The sequence below is a fragment of the Clarias gariepinus genome, chromosome 14, assembly GCF_024256425.1.
Source record: "Clarias gariepinus isolate MV-2021 ecotype Netherlands chromosome 14, CGAR_prim_01v2, whole genome shotgun sequence".
Classification (NCBI taxonomy): Eukaryota; Metazoa; Chordata; class Actinopteri; order Siluriformes; family Clariidae; genus Clarias; species Clarias gariepinus.
The window spans coordinates 30,250,663-30,268,145 of NC_071113.1; the positions used below are offsets into that span (position 1 = coordinate 30,250,663).

Here is a 17,483-nt window from a genome sequence, read left to right on the forward strand (position 1 = left end):
CCTAAACACAAGTCCAGTGAGACACCCCGTTGCATATTGAATGTCTAGCATAAACTGCTAGCGCTTAGCTGGAGCCTTCGAGCCACAGGAAGAACAAAGTCTAAGCTGAGAGTTCAGCAAAGCTCAATAGTGTGGCTCATTAGCACTCCTGAGCCCATGCTGATTAATGAACCCCGAGCGTACGGCTGTGTTTCATTTCGACACACTGGCTCCTTTGTGTCCTGTTGTCCTGCTGAAGGATGCTCTTTGCGTACTTCATAAAGGAACAAAAAGTACACACACATACATACAGGAAACCCTGACAGTTTTCTCATTAACTGAGTGTGTTAACTCAGAGCACCGGAGGAGCGTGGAAGTAGGACAGACGGTCCCCGTGTCCCAGAGTATGTCTGGAGCGCTGCTCACACAGCCAACAAATAACAACGCTCTTCACCGAGGATCCACGTCTGAGCTCAGTTACAAGGCTGGCAGGTTTGTGGAGCAACCGGAGACGTGTGCGCTGCTCTGGAACGAGAAACAAGAACAAAGTTTTGCTGTGGAGAGAAAAAAAAAAAAAACCCACAAAACATTCAGATTCCATCCTTCCACAGTTTTTAATTTTGCTCAAAGCAGAGAAAAGTGTGCTTCAATTAGACTCGTTTAGATCAAGAAGAGGAAGTAGAAGACGAAGAAGAAGGACCTCGTGGTGTTCATTAAGCCATAACGCTACCTGTGAACCGTACACTTCATCTCAGTGTTTCTCAGATCGATAAACTCATTTTCACACAAATTAAAACATTAAATGATCTGTGTGTGTGTGTGTGTGTGTGTGTGTGTGTGTGCGTGTGTATTGCAGCACAACCCATCATCATGCTCAATAACGTTCCTGTCTCATGCTGCTATCAGTGTTGTGAAATGATGTATACTGGGGGTCGACTCTCCTAAACATGGTGTTGTATGGAGATATCTGCCGCCGCGTTGTTGTGATGTTCATATCAGACCTGGAATTTGGAGGTGAATGACTCTTCCTTTGCCTTTTCAATGTTGAAGGTTGAATTTGCAGAGTACTGTGGATTATGGCATTAGTCATACTGTAGGAAAAGGCCTGTTTTTTAAGGAGGTCTGACCTCTGTGTCACATTCTGAGTGAAGGAAGTGTGGCTTCTGTGTCGGTCAATCCCACTGAAGTGCCAAGTAAACAGATAACAGTAATTTCATGCATCAGAAATGAGATCAGTGATCTGGAGTCCAGTGATCTTCTTCTTCTTCTTCATATTATTATTATTATTACTGTAAGGACGAAACATACACACAGAGGGAACATACATCTCCGTGGGTTTCAGTATACAAAACTTCAGCTATTTATAGGGCACCATCTCCAAATGGTGCAGAAATGTTCAAAGTGCAGAAACACCTGCTTTATATTTGGTTAAATCATGAGAAACAGCTTCTAGTTTCACTTTGAAAAGTTTTCCTCTGAGCTGTGAGTCATCGTCCCCTCATGATCATAAAGAGACTGCTCTATCATCTTACTACAGTACTGTGTGTGTGTGTGTGTGTGTGTGTGTTTCCTGTTTCAACAGCTGAGAAGTGTCAGTCCCTTCGGTCATTAGCACTCAAATCTATTCTAAGGAATTGCTTTGAAACATTTTTACACATGTACAGAAGTCATGGGATCATAAGAAATTATATATTATGGCCACATACAGGAACTTTTAATACCGAGCAGGTTATATATTGTACAGGGGCTTTTAGGGTAGAACAGGTCATGTACAGGGGCTTTTAGGGTAGAACAGGTCACATACAGGGGCTTTTAGGGTAGAACAGGTCACATACTGGGGCTTTAAGGTAGAACAGGTCATACTGTATACAGGGGCTTTAAGGGTAGAACAGGTCACATACTGGGGCTTTAAGGTAGAACAGGTCACATACAGGGGCTTTTAGGGTAGAACAGGTCACATACAGGGGCTTTAAGGTAGAACAGGTCACATACAGGGGCTTTTAGGGTAGAAGAGGTCATATACAGGGGCTTTTAGGGTAGGACAGGTCATGTACAGGGGCTTTTAGGGTAGAACAGGTCACATACAGGGGCTTTAAGGTAGAACAGGTCACATACAGGGGCTTTTAGGGTAGAACAGGTCACATACTGCGGCTTTTAGGTAGAACAGGTCACATACAGGGGCTTTAAGGTAGAACAGGTCACATACAGGGGCTTTTAGGGTAGAAGAGGTCATATACAGGGGCTTTTAGGGTAGGACAGGTCATGTACAGGGGCTTGTAGGGTAGAACAGGTCACATACATCGGCTTTTAGGGTAGAACAGGTCACACACAGGGGCTTTTAGGGTAGAAGAGGTCATATACAGGGGCTTTTAGGGTAGAACAGGTCACATACAGGGGCTTTAAGGTAGAACAGGTCACATACAGGGGCTTTTAGGGTAGAACAGGTCACATACTGCGGCTTTTAGGTAGAACAGGTCACATACAGGGGCTTTTAGGGTAGAACAGGTCACATACAGGGGCTTTTAGGGTAGGACAGGTCACATACAGGGGCTTTAAGGTAGAACAGGTCACATACAGGGGCTTTAAGGTAGAACAGGTCACATACTGGGGCTTTTAGGTAGAACAGGTCACATACAGGGGCTTTTAGGGTAGAACAGGTCACATACAGGGGCTTTTAGGGTAGGACAGGTCACATACAGGGGCTTTAAGGTAGAACAGGTCACATACAGGGGCTTTAAGGTAGAACAGGTCACATACTGGGGCTTTTAGGGTAGAACAGGTCACATACTGGGGCTTTTAGGGTAGAACAGGTCACATACAGGGGCTTTTAGGGTAGGACAGGTCACATACTGGGGCTTTTAGGGTAGAACAGGTCATATACTGGGGCTTTTTAGGGTGAAACAGATCACATACAGTACAGGGGCTTTTAGGGTATAAATAATATAATTATTATCTTTCATTAGTATTCATGTGTATTTAACGCTCAATATTTCCTGAGCAGTTCTCAGTATATTTATTTCTCTCCCTCTTTCGCTTTCTGTGTGTGTGTGTGAGAGAGATTGTTATCTGCTCACTATAATAAACCTGCATCAGGAAGATTGTTCCTGACTGTTCCTGCGGGCAGTGCTGAGAGAATGAAATGAGAGACGACGTCGTCTCGATAACCCGTCCACCCGTGGCCGTATCTGCTCTCCGTCTGAGGTCAACATCAACAGGGACAATTATCATTCTCTGTCTCCTCTCCTCTGTCTTATCTCTATTCACACATGGTGAGCATGTTTCACTGCAGTGAGATTCATTCAGGACTCGGAGAAAATGAGAAGTCTGGTAGAACGCAGCCACTCATAGTAATGCCTTGCTTTTACATGTGTTACCTCAAGGGGGCGCAGGCACCCTCAAGTGGTCCTCGGTTATCACTTGACACTGAAACTGTTATCAGATCCGAGTGTTTTGCAAGGTGAGGATGGTGCGGTTCTTTTTTCCCCCGAGTCGGCAGATATGCAGCGTCATCTGATTGCACAACTGTAGAAATATATCACATAAAACATCTACTGACTCATCCCTTCTCTCTCTTACACACACACACACACACACACACACACATACACAGTACATGCACACTGTATGTTCATTCTGGTTTACCAGAAGGCCACTGAATTCTTGTTGTGTAGAATATTGTAGTCGTGTCCATCAGAAGGGTATCACCTCGGGGTAGCTCAGTGTGACTGCAGGAGCTTTACAGGAGTCCCACCTGAACTTTTAGTTGCGTTTTTGCACCAGTTGAAGGTTAAAAACATCCCAATTACCTGGAGGCAGTTTTGACTCATATACGTTTACTGGAACGACTGTTTTTACAGTTTTCCAGCTCGATGACTTGTGCAGTAAGTGCCTGTAAACATCCATGGACATGCGACTTGGGACATGTTTAATTGTAGATAAAGGGGAGGGGTTATGTATAGTTATATAAAGGGGGTGGGGCTTCCTCTTCTGATTGTCACTGTAAGCTCTCATGTTCAGTGTCGCTGTTTTCTGCTCTCAGTCCCTCGGCTTTGATGTTTGTCTCCACACACAAGTGAGTACGAAGATAACTTTTATATATCTGGTGTGAACTTTTAGTTACTTTGGCCATAAGACATTTACACACTTTTGTATTAGGAGACTGATAAATGTGTGTGTGTGTGTGTGTGTATCCTGTATCAGTTTTTCTTCTCTTCTTTCTCAATTGTTTTTTTCTCTTCTAATTCCTTTATTTTCTCTTTTTTTGTTGGCCTGTTGCTTTTCCTCTCTTGTCCTCTATTCTCCTTTCCTGTCCTCTCTTCTTTTTTCTTCTTCTTCTGTTCTCTTCTTTTTACCTGTCCTCTCTTTTTCTTTCCTCTCCTGTCCCCTGTTTCCCCCCTCCTTAGTTCTCTTCCTCTTTCATCTTTCCTTCCCTATCCTTTCACTTTTCCTGTTCTCTCTTTTTTTTTCTTCTCCTCTCCATTCCTCTCCTGTCCTCTGTTCTTCTTTTCTTACATGTCCTGTTCATTCCTGCTCTTTGATGTTATTTCCCACTGCTGTCCTGTCCTTTCGTTTTCTTTACTGTCTTCCCTTCTTCTCTCCTCTCCTCTCCTTTTGAGAAGTGTAAAAGGTGTTTTATGATTTTAGGTCGTCCTGTTCCACCTGAGATGATGTAGGAGAACCGGAGCATCGCCAGTGTCTTGTCAGCGTTCCTCATGGATACAGCAGCAGATGCACACCGGCTCATCTTCCTCTCTTTCCTCCTCTTCCTCCTCCATCTGCTGTGTGCGTGTGTGTGAGGAGGAACGTGATCATGGCTCACACACACCACGGCTACAGTCTCCTCAGCACTGAGGAACATCGCAAGAGGATGCTGCCGGTGCAGGTACACACACACACACACACACACACACACACACACACACACTTTGAGACTCAGTTTGTTGAGTTGTGTCCATGCTGCGGTGTGTTCCAGCTGGACTCTCTCCTTGGGGTCCACAGAGAAACCCTGCAGACGCTCTCCTGCCTGAGACGCTCCAAAGTCTACAGCTTCATCTTCGGCCTGGCCGTCCTCTTCCTCGTCATGGCCTCGTACGTGCTGAGCAGTGAGAGGAAAGCCTTCCTCGTCCCCTCGCCCCTCTATCACACCCTCAACCACGGGGCGCTGCTCTCGAACCTCTCCTCCACGCAAGACCCCGCCCATATGGCTCAGGTGCTGCACCGCATCCTGTCCAAGCTGGAGTTTAAGTCCAGGAGGAAACCGGATCCGGCAGCGCTGGTCCAGAGCGAGCCACACGTGAGCTACACCGTCTCTCTCTGCGCCCGAAAGATCTCAGACGCTTCTCATCTCTTTCTCCTGACGTACTTCTCTTCTCTCTTTTTTCTTTTCCTGAACATTTTCTTTTCTTTTAAACAGCCTTTTCTCTTTCTTCACGTTCCTGTCAGCTCGGGAAGACGTGATGGAGCCATTCACTCCTTCTCGTGTGTGTGTGTGTGTGTGTGTGTGTGTGTGTGTGTGTGTGTGCGAGGGGAGGCAACATTCTCACAGTGAAAAGTGATTCTTAGTGAAAAGTGTGTGTAAACACGGCTGTGCGTGTGTGTGTGTGTATGTGGAGGGGGTTCTGTTTAACAAGAGACAAAATTCTCAGAGGAGAAGTAAAGCGCGTGTGTGTGTGTGTGTGTGTGTAAACACGGCAGAGTGTGTGTAGTGTGTTGTTGCAGGAGTAGTGACTGATGGTGTTTTGATGCAGTGTGTCATCTCTCTCTCCCTCTCTCTCTCTTTCTCTCCATAAAGCAGCAAAAACTCCTATTTTTTTCTGTGTCTTTGTTTCTCTCTTCCTTCCTTTCCTTTTCCTTTTTCGGCGTCTCTCATTTTCCTCTCATCCTTCCGTTCCTTGTCTTTTTCCCTAAATTCCTCTTTTCTTCTTTTCTCTAATCCACGTCCCTGTCCTCTTCAATCTTCTTTTGTCCTTTGCTTCACTTTTGTGTTCTCTCGTCTCGTCTCCTCTTCTCTTCTTTCCCCACTTTTCTCTTCTCTTCCTTTCTTCTGCCTTTCCTCCCCCTTTTCCCCCCTCACTTCTCTTATTTTTGCGTTCCTTTTCTCTTCTTTTCTCCTGTCCCCTCTATTCCCTCTCTCTCAGTCGTTCCTCTCCTCCGCTCTGTCTCTCAGTGGACGCTCTTGAGGAAATGACTTGTTTGTAATCAATATGTAGTTTGATGAGAAGGTTCTGAGTAATTGGGTCTAGCTTAATCAGGACACACACACACACACACGCCCGCGCACACACACACTCTCTCCCTCTCACACACACATTTATATGTGGTGTGTATGGTGTATTAGTCTGTGTTTGATCTTATTTGATATTTATGTGTGTGTGAGAGAGAAGTTGTCGTCTCCACCTTTCTGACAGTCTGGTTCTCTCGCCTGAACAGATGTTCTCTGTGATTCCCCGCCACTTCCTGCCAGATGTGAAGAACCCGTGTTGGTACGAGCAGCTGTCAGGAAACGCCAGCATGAACCCGTACCAGAGCAACCTGTACGCCTCTTACTCGCGCCAGTCCCGCCTCATCTTCCACATCCTGAGGAGAAGCTTCTGGAAGCACGTGTTCCGGCGGGAGGGGAAGCTCTACCGCATACGCTGCCTGCCGTACTTCTACATCATCGGCCAGCCCAAGTGCGGCACCACCGACCTGTACGAGCGGCTCCGGCTGCACCCGGGCATCCGGCTCAGTGGTCTTAAAGAACCGCACTGGTGGACCCGCAAGAGATTCGGTTAGTGCACACACACACACACACACACACACACACACACTGTCACACACACACACACACATACACACACAAACACACACACACATACACTGTCACACACAAACACACACACACATACACACACATACATACACACACACACCCACACACACCTACACACACACACAGGTCAATGGTGTGTGGTCCGGTCAAGAAAAAGGAACAAACTAAATTTTCTCCAAAAAAGGGAAAGCATAAGACTTCTTAGGCCCAGACTTAAATAAATATGGAAAAAAAGAAAAAGAGAGATTACGCAGTTGGGAGGCGCTACATCAACCTAACCTAGGCAAAATTGGCTTACATCTCATAAATATTAAGTGATTTCTTGACTTAAGGAGGAGCAAACAATGATGTAAGTGTTGATGTAAGATAGACCGCTTCGCAGTTTGTCGGTTTGTCTTTTGTGCTGTCCATTTACTTTTGGCTGCAATAAACTCTTTTGCTATTTCAGTGCCTGAGTAGTTATTGGTTATGTTTTGGAAAATTGGCATAGTACAGCAAATTTGCCACGACAAGACACACACACACACACACACCTACACACACAAACACACACACACACCTACACATACACTATTACACACAAACAAACACAAATGCACGCACGCACACACACATACACAGACACACACTTACAAAACACACGCACATATATACACACAGGCAAATACAAACAAGCATACACACACATACACACGCATACACACATACACACACATACACACGCATACACACATACACACACATACACACGCATACACACACAAACATACACACACATACACACACATACACACACATGCGCACGCTTACACACACACAAACTGTACACACACGCTTACACACTTACGCACACACAAACACACACAAACATGCACTCTCATGTTGCACAAACTCTTACACACATGCGCACACAAACACACACACACACACACACACACACACACACACACAAACTTAGACCAGTGACCTCGTATTGTGGTCCTCGATTACATCTGCATTACTGTTACTGTATATCAATAAACCACATACAAACTGCATTGAACAGAGCTGTGAGACAGAAGCACAGTGTGTGTGTGTGTGTGTGTGTGTGTGTGTATTTGTGTGTGTGTGTGTGTGTGTGTAAAAGGAAATTGTCCAAACACACAGCAATTTGCCATCTGGCCCTGCAGCGTTCAATCCATCGCCACACAACACTCAAACCTCTTCACAGCACCACAACTCGCAGCTAATTGCTAACCAATGAGGGTTTCACACACACACACACACACGCACACACACACACACACACACACACACACACACACGCACACGCCACCTGCAGCCGGCCTTTAATATGTAACTACATTGTAAGCATGCAGCTGGTTAAAGATGTTTCCTCTCCAGGAAAATTACACACACTCTATTCAATTTTTTATTCAATTTTCAAACACACACACACACACACACACACACACACATACACAGAAATTAATATGAAAAGCCACAGTTTCCTGTTTTATGTAAGATTTTATCACACAGACAGAAGCTGCGTTTGAAGTAACATCTGTGTGTAAATGCCACTTTTTTTCTTTAACATTTAAGACATTAGACATGATGAACCTGCCACACACTGCGTTTACTTCACACACACATACACACACACATACACACACGTACACACAAATGCAGTGTTACTCATGATGAAGCATTTTTACTCAGACTTTTTTTCATTCAGCTTTTGTTTAAATAAGTGAATTGAAGCAATTTGAATCAAGATCAGATTGAATCATGTTGTAAATATAATTACTAATAATCTATTATTATATATATTATATTTATATTATACTATAATATACTGTAATCACAAATTAAACTTTTTGAACCGAATCAAATCATGAATTGGTTAAATCACAAACTGGTTGTCCTGAATTGAATCATAAGGTACGTATTGTGATTTAAGTGAAATTGTAAATTCATTTGTTCCGGGGCACGTTCGTAAGTCAGGTTTGTTCTTACAGTTTTTGTCCATTGCTTGAACACATTTTGCAAAACTTGGCTCATGGTGCCAAAACTCTACACACAAGGAAGTAAGGAAAAACACTGGGAAATAAACCATTCACATCTATGCCAAATGCAAACTCTGCCATCAAAACTGAACAATCCTTTGTCAAAACCTCACTTTGATGACTAAATGATGCCCACTTCCACATGTCAATACACTCTCATATCAGCGGCAACACACTAGTCTACTTTATATAAAACACTGCAGTCTTTCACTTTTACCGTTTTTATTCAGTTACAATTCCAAATGTTTCACATAATTCCAAAAATAAAATACTGAAATCAAAATACTGCAATTACATTACAGTAGTGAAATTTATATGACAGGAAATTCAGTTAAAGCAAAAATAAAACAAACTGAACTTCACACAAAAGAAGTTACATGTATGGATCCTGCCGTCTGTCGGGGTCGGGCCACAGGACCTCGTCCACATCGCAAGCAATATTTTCTCTGGCTAAACATCGGGGAAAAAATCCCCTTGTGTGTCTTATCCATCCCTGAATTGACCTGATTTCAATATCTCCGCAGGCCTGTTCCATTGCTTGTAAAAGTGGCATTCGGGCGTGGGGTTGGCGGTCATATACGCGCCATCTCCATGCTGAAAAAAACTCCTCTATAGGATTCAAAAATGGGAAGTAAGGGGGCAAGTACACCACTTTAAATCCTTCATGATTAGTAAACCAGTCTTGGACCAGAGCAGCCCGGTGGAACCTAACATTATCCCACACAACAACAAACCTGGGCTGCTCTGGTCTATTCTGTATGACTATGTCATGAAGACCATCAAGAAATGTGAGTATTTCCTGTGTATTATAGGGCCCCAATTTGGCATGATGGTGCAGTAGCCCTTGAAGGCTAATGGCAGTACACAATGTAATATTTCCTCCACGTTGCCCAGGGACGTGCACAATTGCCCTTTGGCCAATAAGATTACGCCCCCGTCGTCTGTTTTTTGTCAGATTGAATCCAGCCTCATCGATGTAAATACACTCATGAGGCTGAGCAGCTCCATCCATGGCGAGCATTCTCTGCAAGAAAAAGTACATATTACTGTAGTGTACAGTACTGTATGGATGGCATTACTCAAAGTACACAACTACACTGATACACATACAGAATTGAACCACCTCATCACACAGGGGCCTGTTTAGCTTTCTGAATATACAGTGTCAATGTGGTACTGATCCAATGGTACAGACTCAGCTATTTGACTGCTCCTCTTTTGTATTGTAAATGTAGAGGACTGAAACACTTACCTGTACGTATTCACGTCGAAGTTCCTTCACTCTGGCATTGTTCCTCTGAAATGGAACCCTGTACAGTTGTTTCATTGTAATATGGTGCTTTGTCAAGATGTGTCTAATGGTGGTAATGCTTACTGTATTTATATTGCCAAAAACCTGTCTATCTGCAATTATGTGACTCTGTAGCTGGTGGAGACGGATCGCATTATTTGCCCTGACCATGTCCACTAATACAAGTTCTTGTTGTTCAGTAAATAGGCGTTGACGTCCACCGCCAGTAGGTCTTCTAATCATTCTGTAGAAAAAATGCAACCAGAATTTGTAATTGTTTTCTTCTATTTTTCAGTACTGTACAAACTGTATTTTACTGTATTTACTGTACTTGATATCAAGATGGCGCCGGTGAGGTCGGCTGCCGTCACGACTGCTCCGACCACCTTTTCTTTGTTTTTGTTCTTTAAGTTAGTTTACAGTGTTTTAAAACCGGCAAAATTACCACCATGGGGTACATTAGTTATGATAGAGACACTCTTGTTTCTATTGGTATACAATGTACTCACAATTCGACGTTTTTAACTCCGGATCCGAGCTGGCCGAGTGAGATCCTGAGGGACAACAAAGGACGCGACGCGAAGCGGCGGCCCCGAGGGAAACGAGCCGGCGTCAGGAACAGGCTGAGAGCCCGTGCACACCGCACACCTCTGCCTAGCATCCTGCTCGCCAACGTCCAGTCACTGGAAAACAAGCTCGATGACCTCAGGGCCAGGATAAAGTTCCAGAGAGACATTCGGGACTGCAATCTCCTCTGCTTCACCGAGACATGGCTGAACCCAGCGGTGCCGGACCACGCCATCCAGCCGGCCGAGTTCTTCTCGGTTCACCGCATGGACAGGACGCGGGACTCGGGGAAGTCAAGGGGAGGCGGCGTGTGTTTAATGGTGAACAGCAGCTGGTGCAACAGCGCGAGCGTTGTTCCTCTCACACGCTCCTGCACACCAAACCTGGAACTACTGTCCATCATGTGTCGTCCTTTTTACCTTCCTCGGGAGTTTACATCGGTCATAATCAGCGCCGTTTATATTCCACCACAAGCGGACACGGACACTGCCTTATGCGAGCTGCATGAGGCACTCACACAGCAACAAACACAACACCGGGATGCTGCGCTTATTGTGGCGGGGGACTTTAATAGTGCCAACCTCAAACGCGCAGCGCCAAACTTTTATCAGCATATCACCTGCCCCACCAGGGGCGAAAGGACACTGGACCACTGCTATACAACGGTCAAGGACGGCTACAAGGCACAATCTTGTCCACCGTTTGGTAAATCCGACCACGCCGCCATCTTCCTCATGCCAAAATACAAACAAAGGCTGAAACAGGAAGTTCCGGTTCAGAGGGAGGTCGCGCGCTGGACGGACCAATCGGTGGCCGCGTTACAGGACGCACTCGATGACGCAGACTGGGACATGTTCAGAAACAGCTCCGATGGTGACGTCAGCGTGTTTACGGAAGCGGTTGTGGGATTCATCGGGAAATTAGCGGACGATACCGTAGAAAAAAAGACTATTAAAACGTTTCCCAACCAGAAGCCGTGGGTGGATAAAACCATCCGCGATGCTCTGAGATCTCGCACCGCTGCCTACAACACGGGACTCGCGTCGGGGGACATGGAACCGTACAAGGCTGCGTCATACAGCGTCCGGAAGGCGGTGAAAGAGGCGAAGCAGCGCTACGGGAGGAAACTAGAGTCACAACTCCAACAGAGTGACTCTAGGAGCCTGTGGCAGGGATTGAGAACAATAACGGATTATAAAGCACCAACATCCGGTATGATAAACGCAGACGTGTCTCTGGCAGATGAGCTGAACACTTTCTATGCTCGCTTCGAGGCTGCAGCTAAGGACGCTAGCGATGCTAATGCTAGCGGCGCTAACGGCTGCAGACAGGAAGTCACTGCCAGCACCGGAAGCGCGTTCATCATCACCGAGCACGACGTGAGGAGAGCCTTCAAGAGAGTGAACACCAGGAAAGCAGCAGGACCAGACGGCATCTCAGGCCGTCTCCTCAGAGCCTGCGCAGACCAGCTAGCACCTGTGTTCACTGAGATATTCAACATCTCTTTATCTCAGTCGGTGATCCCCACATGCTTCAAAGAGTCCATCATTGTTCCTGTCCCAAAGAAACCTCATCCTGCTTCACTCAATGACTATCGCCCTGTAGCCCTCACTTCAGTAGTGATGAAGTGCTTTGAACGCCTGGTCAGAGACTTCATCATCTCTTCACTACCAGACACACTCGACCCACTACAGTTCGCTTATCGTCCAAACCGTTCCACGGACGATGCAATCTCTCATCTCCTCCATACATCTCTCACTCACCTGGACACTCGGAGGGGGAATTATGTGAAAATGCTCTTCATCGACTACAGTTCTGCATTTAATACCATAATTCCCTCCACACTTACCACCAAGCTGGAGCACCTGGGACTCAGCTCATCTATGTGTCAGTGGATCTCCAACTTCCTAACTGGCAGACCACAGGCAGTAAGGATGGGCGGACATGTCTCAGCCCCTCTCACTCTCAGCACTGGAGCCCCCCAGGGTTGTGTTCTGAGCCCCCTGCTGTACTCTCTGTACACCCACGACTGCGTGGCCACTACCAGCTCCACCACCATCATCAAGTTCGCTGACGACACTGTTGTGGTGGGCCTGATCACGAACAATGATGAGACGGCCTACCTGGAGGAGGTTGGAAATCTGGAGAACTGGTGCCAGAGGAACAATCTCCTCCTGAACGTCAGTAAGACAAAGGAGCTGATAGTGGACTTTAGTACAAAGCAGGTGAGGAACTACCAGACCCCCGTCATCAACAGGAGCCCAGTGGAGAGAGTGGACAGCTTCAGATACCTCGGTGTTCACATCACGCAGGACCTGGCATGGTCCTGTCACATCAACACTGTGGTAAAAAAGGCCCGGCAGCGTCTCTACCACCTCAGACGCTTGAGAGACTTTAGACTGCCCTCCAAGGTGCTCAGGAATTTCTACTCCTGCACCATCGAGAGCATCCTGACGGGAAATATCACGACCTGGTTCGGGAACAGCACCATGCAGGACAGACGAGCTCTACAGAGGGTGGTGCGATCAGCTGAGCGCATCATCCGCATCGAGCTCCCTGACCTGCACTCGATCTACAACAAGCGGTGCTTGACCAAGGCCAGGAAGATCGTGAAGGACCTCAGCCACCCCAATAACGGACTGTTTACTCTGTTGCGGTCTGGGAAGCGATTCCGCTCCTTGAAGGCCAACACAGAGAGACTGAGGAGGAGCTTCTTCCCGCAGGTGATAAGGTCCCTCAACCACAACCACACCACTATGCAGAACTACACAATATTTTCATAATTGGTCAAATCCATCAATCTTCTTACATCCATGAACACTATGGACAATTACACGCTCACCTTCCTTCATATATACACTACATGTCGTACGTTACATCCTGGACCATTGCACAAAGACACTTTAATAACTTTGCACACCTACCTTCACAACTACACTACATTTTACAGTTTTACGTTTACATCCTGGACCAGTGCACAAAGTCACTTTAATAACCTCTGCACTAAGACACTTTGTTCCATGCATATTTGCACACACCGTAAAGTATATTTCAATTTGCACAGTATATTTCTATTTTGTACATCCTATTTCTATTTTTATTTTTAGTTCTATTTTTTCATAGCACATTTCTATTTTTATTTTTAGTTCTATTTTTCCTAGTTTAATTTAATTTTGTAATTTAATTTCTATCGTATTTCTTTTATTCATATTTATTTCTTAATTGTAAAATTTAACTCTCTCTTAGGGTCAATGGCAGTCGTATAATACATTTCACTACATTTCGTACTGTGTATGTTTGTGTATGTGACAAATAAAATTTGAATTTGAATTTGATTTGTATTACAGTACTGTAAAACATCTCAACACATGATTATATGTTTCACAAAACAAGGAGCCACCCTTCAGTACAGTACTGGTGTAACAGTACATGTACGTAACATATACATGTAAGATGAGACATTACTGTAAATACTCAAGCTACATTACTGTAGTAGAGGAATTGAAGACATACCTGTTTTCCTGTCGGAATGTCCTTATGATGGATGCGACCGTGAAACGGCTAAGATTGGGGTGGACTCTTTGTCCAGCTTCCCTCATAGTCAGACCATGGTTTATGACATGGTCCACCAAAGTTGCCCTAATGTCATCAGAAATGATGGTCCTTGCACGGCCTCTTCGTCCACGTCCTCCTCTGCCTCTGCCTCTGCCTCTAGCTCTCCCTCCCTCCATGCTGGCAAGTTCTCCAAAATGGCTTAGCTAGGCCTTTTTGTAGCTGACTGATTGGTGTTCAGTTTTGTTAGTAAATGTTTTCAGGTGTGTGTCTAATTGTTTTCAATGACAGACTGTGTTTTGTATTTTGAATAGATGTGTTTTCCCAATGGTACTACGAGATTTCATTTTTGAACAAAGTGTCTTATGTATGAAATAGTGTGTTGTGAGCAGGAGCATGTGTGTTGTAGAAAGGAGCTAGTGTTTTGCAGAATTGCAACCAAAGTGCAAAGCAGCACTTTTGTTTAAGGTATGGTTACACTTTGTTTAAGGAACAGCCACAACAACTTCAAGTTGGGTTCCTTTGGTTTTAGCATCTGTCAATAGTGTTTAAGCAATTGGTAAAAACTGTAACTTCGACAAAGTGAGTCTTATATGCCTTTGACACGAATATACAATGTAAAACATAGCAATCCACTCGACTTAATCTCTGTCCCATTTCCCCACACTGCAGTCATGTGGCAAAAACCTTAACCATGCCTAAGGAAACGAATCTCACAAATGAAATCTCACAAGTAAAATGTACTGTAACGCTGTTGATTTTGCGCTTTTAAATCATGAGGGGAATCCTGGACCCTTTTATGTCTCAGAGCTGTTTTTCACTGATTGGACTGTGAATTCTGCTTTGTTGAGGATTTTCCGAAATTAGGATTATTTACCATTAGCACAGCTTTACAGGACAGACATTTTTTGTGTGTATTGTGAACAGTTTTCTGAATCAAATTGAATAGTTAATTAACTATTTTGAATCGATTTGGGTCACAAATTAATGTTGTGACCCAATTGTACACCTGACAGCTATTGTACATTGAGTCAAAATTTGAATTAAGTATTCAAAGTGAACTACATTACAAATTATGTACAGCGGTACCTCGGTGTACGCATTTAATCCGTCCCGAGGGCGAGTTCTTAAGGAGAATTTCGTATTGTGAAACACATTGTCCCATAGAAATAAATGTAAATGCAGATAATTCGTTCCAGCTACCCAAAAATATTACCAATACTACCAATTTCCAAAATTATATCATATTTTTTGCATAGAAAAACAATCAAAACATTTAGAAAAGGCATGTAAAGAAATTAAAATATAAAATAAATAGACATTGAACCTCACTTTACCTTAATTTACAGTTCCTCTTGGCTCGATCTGCTTTAAAAACAAAACTGAAAGCAGCTTCCTTTTCTTCTTGCTACCGTCCTTGATAACATTCTTGGGACTCGCGGTGCGAAGTCTGCACTAACTCTTACACAAAATGCCAAAAAAACAAAAAGAATATGTAAACTCACTTATCTTGGCTTTCCATGGATGCAAACAAGTATTAAACAGCTACCGGACGTTACACGCAATTTAGCCTGCATTCAGTTTGCCTTGGTTCGTTGTCTCGTATGACAAAAATACTTTGCATGCCGAGGCAAATTTCTTGCAACATTTTTGTTCTTAAAGTGAAAACTCTTAAACCGGGACGGTTGTATACCAAGATACCACTGTACTGTAAATGGAATCATGGGTTATTAATTATAACATTATTAATTAAGAATCGTGAATCTAATTGAATCGAATCATGACAGGAGTGTATTATTACACCACTTAATTTGGTAAAGAGGTAGAAGAGCCAGAACTAAGCACAGGTAGATCCAGAGAGAATGACGATGAGGAGCAGCACTCTCCTCACTACAGGAAGCTCTCACCTCACACCTCACACACACACTCGCCTCACACTCATGACTACTGCGCTAAATCTTAATCAGTTCACGTGTCGACACACACTGATGATATTTTCTTCGCACAGACCCCTCTTCCCCAACACACACACACACACACACACACACACACACACACACACACACACACACACACAGAAACAGGGACTCTGTTTTTATTGGATAAAAATACCTTTGTTCCAAACAGAAGAGAGAAGACTTAAAGAGAATAAAGAGATGAAGATTATTTTTGGAACAGATTTTGGGAAAAGCAGTCAGAAGGTATTTTGTTTGAACAGAATTAAAAGGATGCACTGGAGTAAAAAAACAAAAAAACAACCCAAATCGTTTTTTTTTTTTCCCAAGCAAAACCACCGGTTATGTTTTTTTGTCTGTTCTCGAGCGTCTGTTTGTTTGTCCAGAGAGACAGAGTCTTTTCATTCACTATTAGTTTCTTCATTCCCACATGATCACACAAAATCATACGTGGGAAGTGTTTGACCTCTGACGGCCGAGCAGTCCAGTGTACATTGCATAAAAGAAAAGAAAATAGCTGGCGTGAGTCGGCTCCTGCCAAGATGACGACGACCAGAGCGCCCATGGCCGAGCTTTACGGCGGCTCTACAGAAAACCTCTGGGAGACGTCACGGAGGGTTTGTCCCGTCCTTGACAGGGTTCGTCCACTCCACATTGCCCAATTTTGTAGTAACATCTACAACCTGCAACTTAGAGGTTTTTGTTCTGAAGCAGGAGTCGGCGATACTGCAGGAAGATTGTTGATATTTAACAACAACCAAACAGACAAACAAATACACAAACCCCTCCCCTTCAATCCTACTCTGAAGAAGCTCCGCCCACAGCTGACTGATTAATATTAAATCAATCTGGAATAGTGTTGTGCATCATGTTGTTTTTTATAAACATTTGTCCATTGCACTGGATGCATTGTGCGCGTCAGAAAGATCAGCCTTATAGAGCTGTAGTAATCTGCGTACTGTATAAACAGTTTCATTATAGTGTCGTATGCTTTGTGATTGTTCTTCCTCACTGCAGGTATAATCCGTCCCAGTGATGGACTTCACGCTCGCTATCCGGTGGAGGATTATCTGGATCTGTTTGATCTTCCAGCGCATCACATTCAGAGCCAGATGTTGGCCAACGAGCCTGCAGGAGTCCACCGGGCCAGCATTATCACCGGTACGATCGTGCTGTCATGTAGAAACCTTGAGTCTTAAGTGATGTTGGAACAATAATATTTCTAAACCTCTTCTGTCTAAATGAGCTTCAAGATTGTAGAGTGCAACAAAGGGCAAAAAAAA

At 44.3% G+C, this 17,483-nt stretch overlaps 1 protein-coding gene across 3 annotated transcripts in view; it reads left to right on the forward strand.

Moving 5' to 3' along the window:
• LOC128541099 (carbohydrate sulfotransferase 15-like) overlaps positions 1–17,483 on the forward strand; it is a 59,297-nt gene that overhangs the window by 29,115 nt on the left and 12,699 nt on the right. The window contains exons 2-6 of one of the 3 annotated variants that reach the window (XM_053511262.1): positions 836–993; positions 4,624–4,861; positions 4,952–5,272; positions 6,409–6,748; positions 17,218–17,361. In XM_053511262.1, the coding sequence (XP_053367237.1) occupies positions 4,790–4,861; positions 4,952–5,272; positions 6,409–6,748; positions 17,218–17,361 (877 nt within the window). In that variant the 5' untranslated portion in view covers positions 836–993; positions 4,624–4,789. Of the gene's footprint in view, positions 1–835; positions 994–3,973; positions 4,052–4,623; positions 4,862–4,951; positions 5,273–6,408; positions 6,749–17,217; positions 17,362–17,483 lie in introns of those variants that run through there. The other 2 variants (XM_053511263.1, XM_053511261.1) reach the window with 2 other exon arrangements.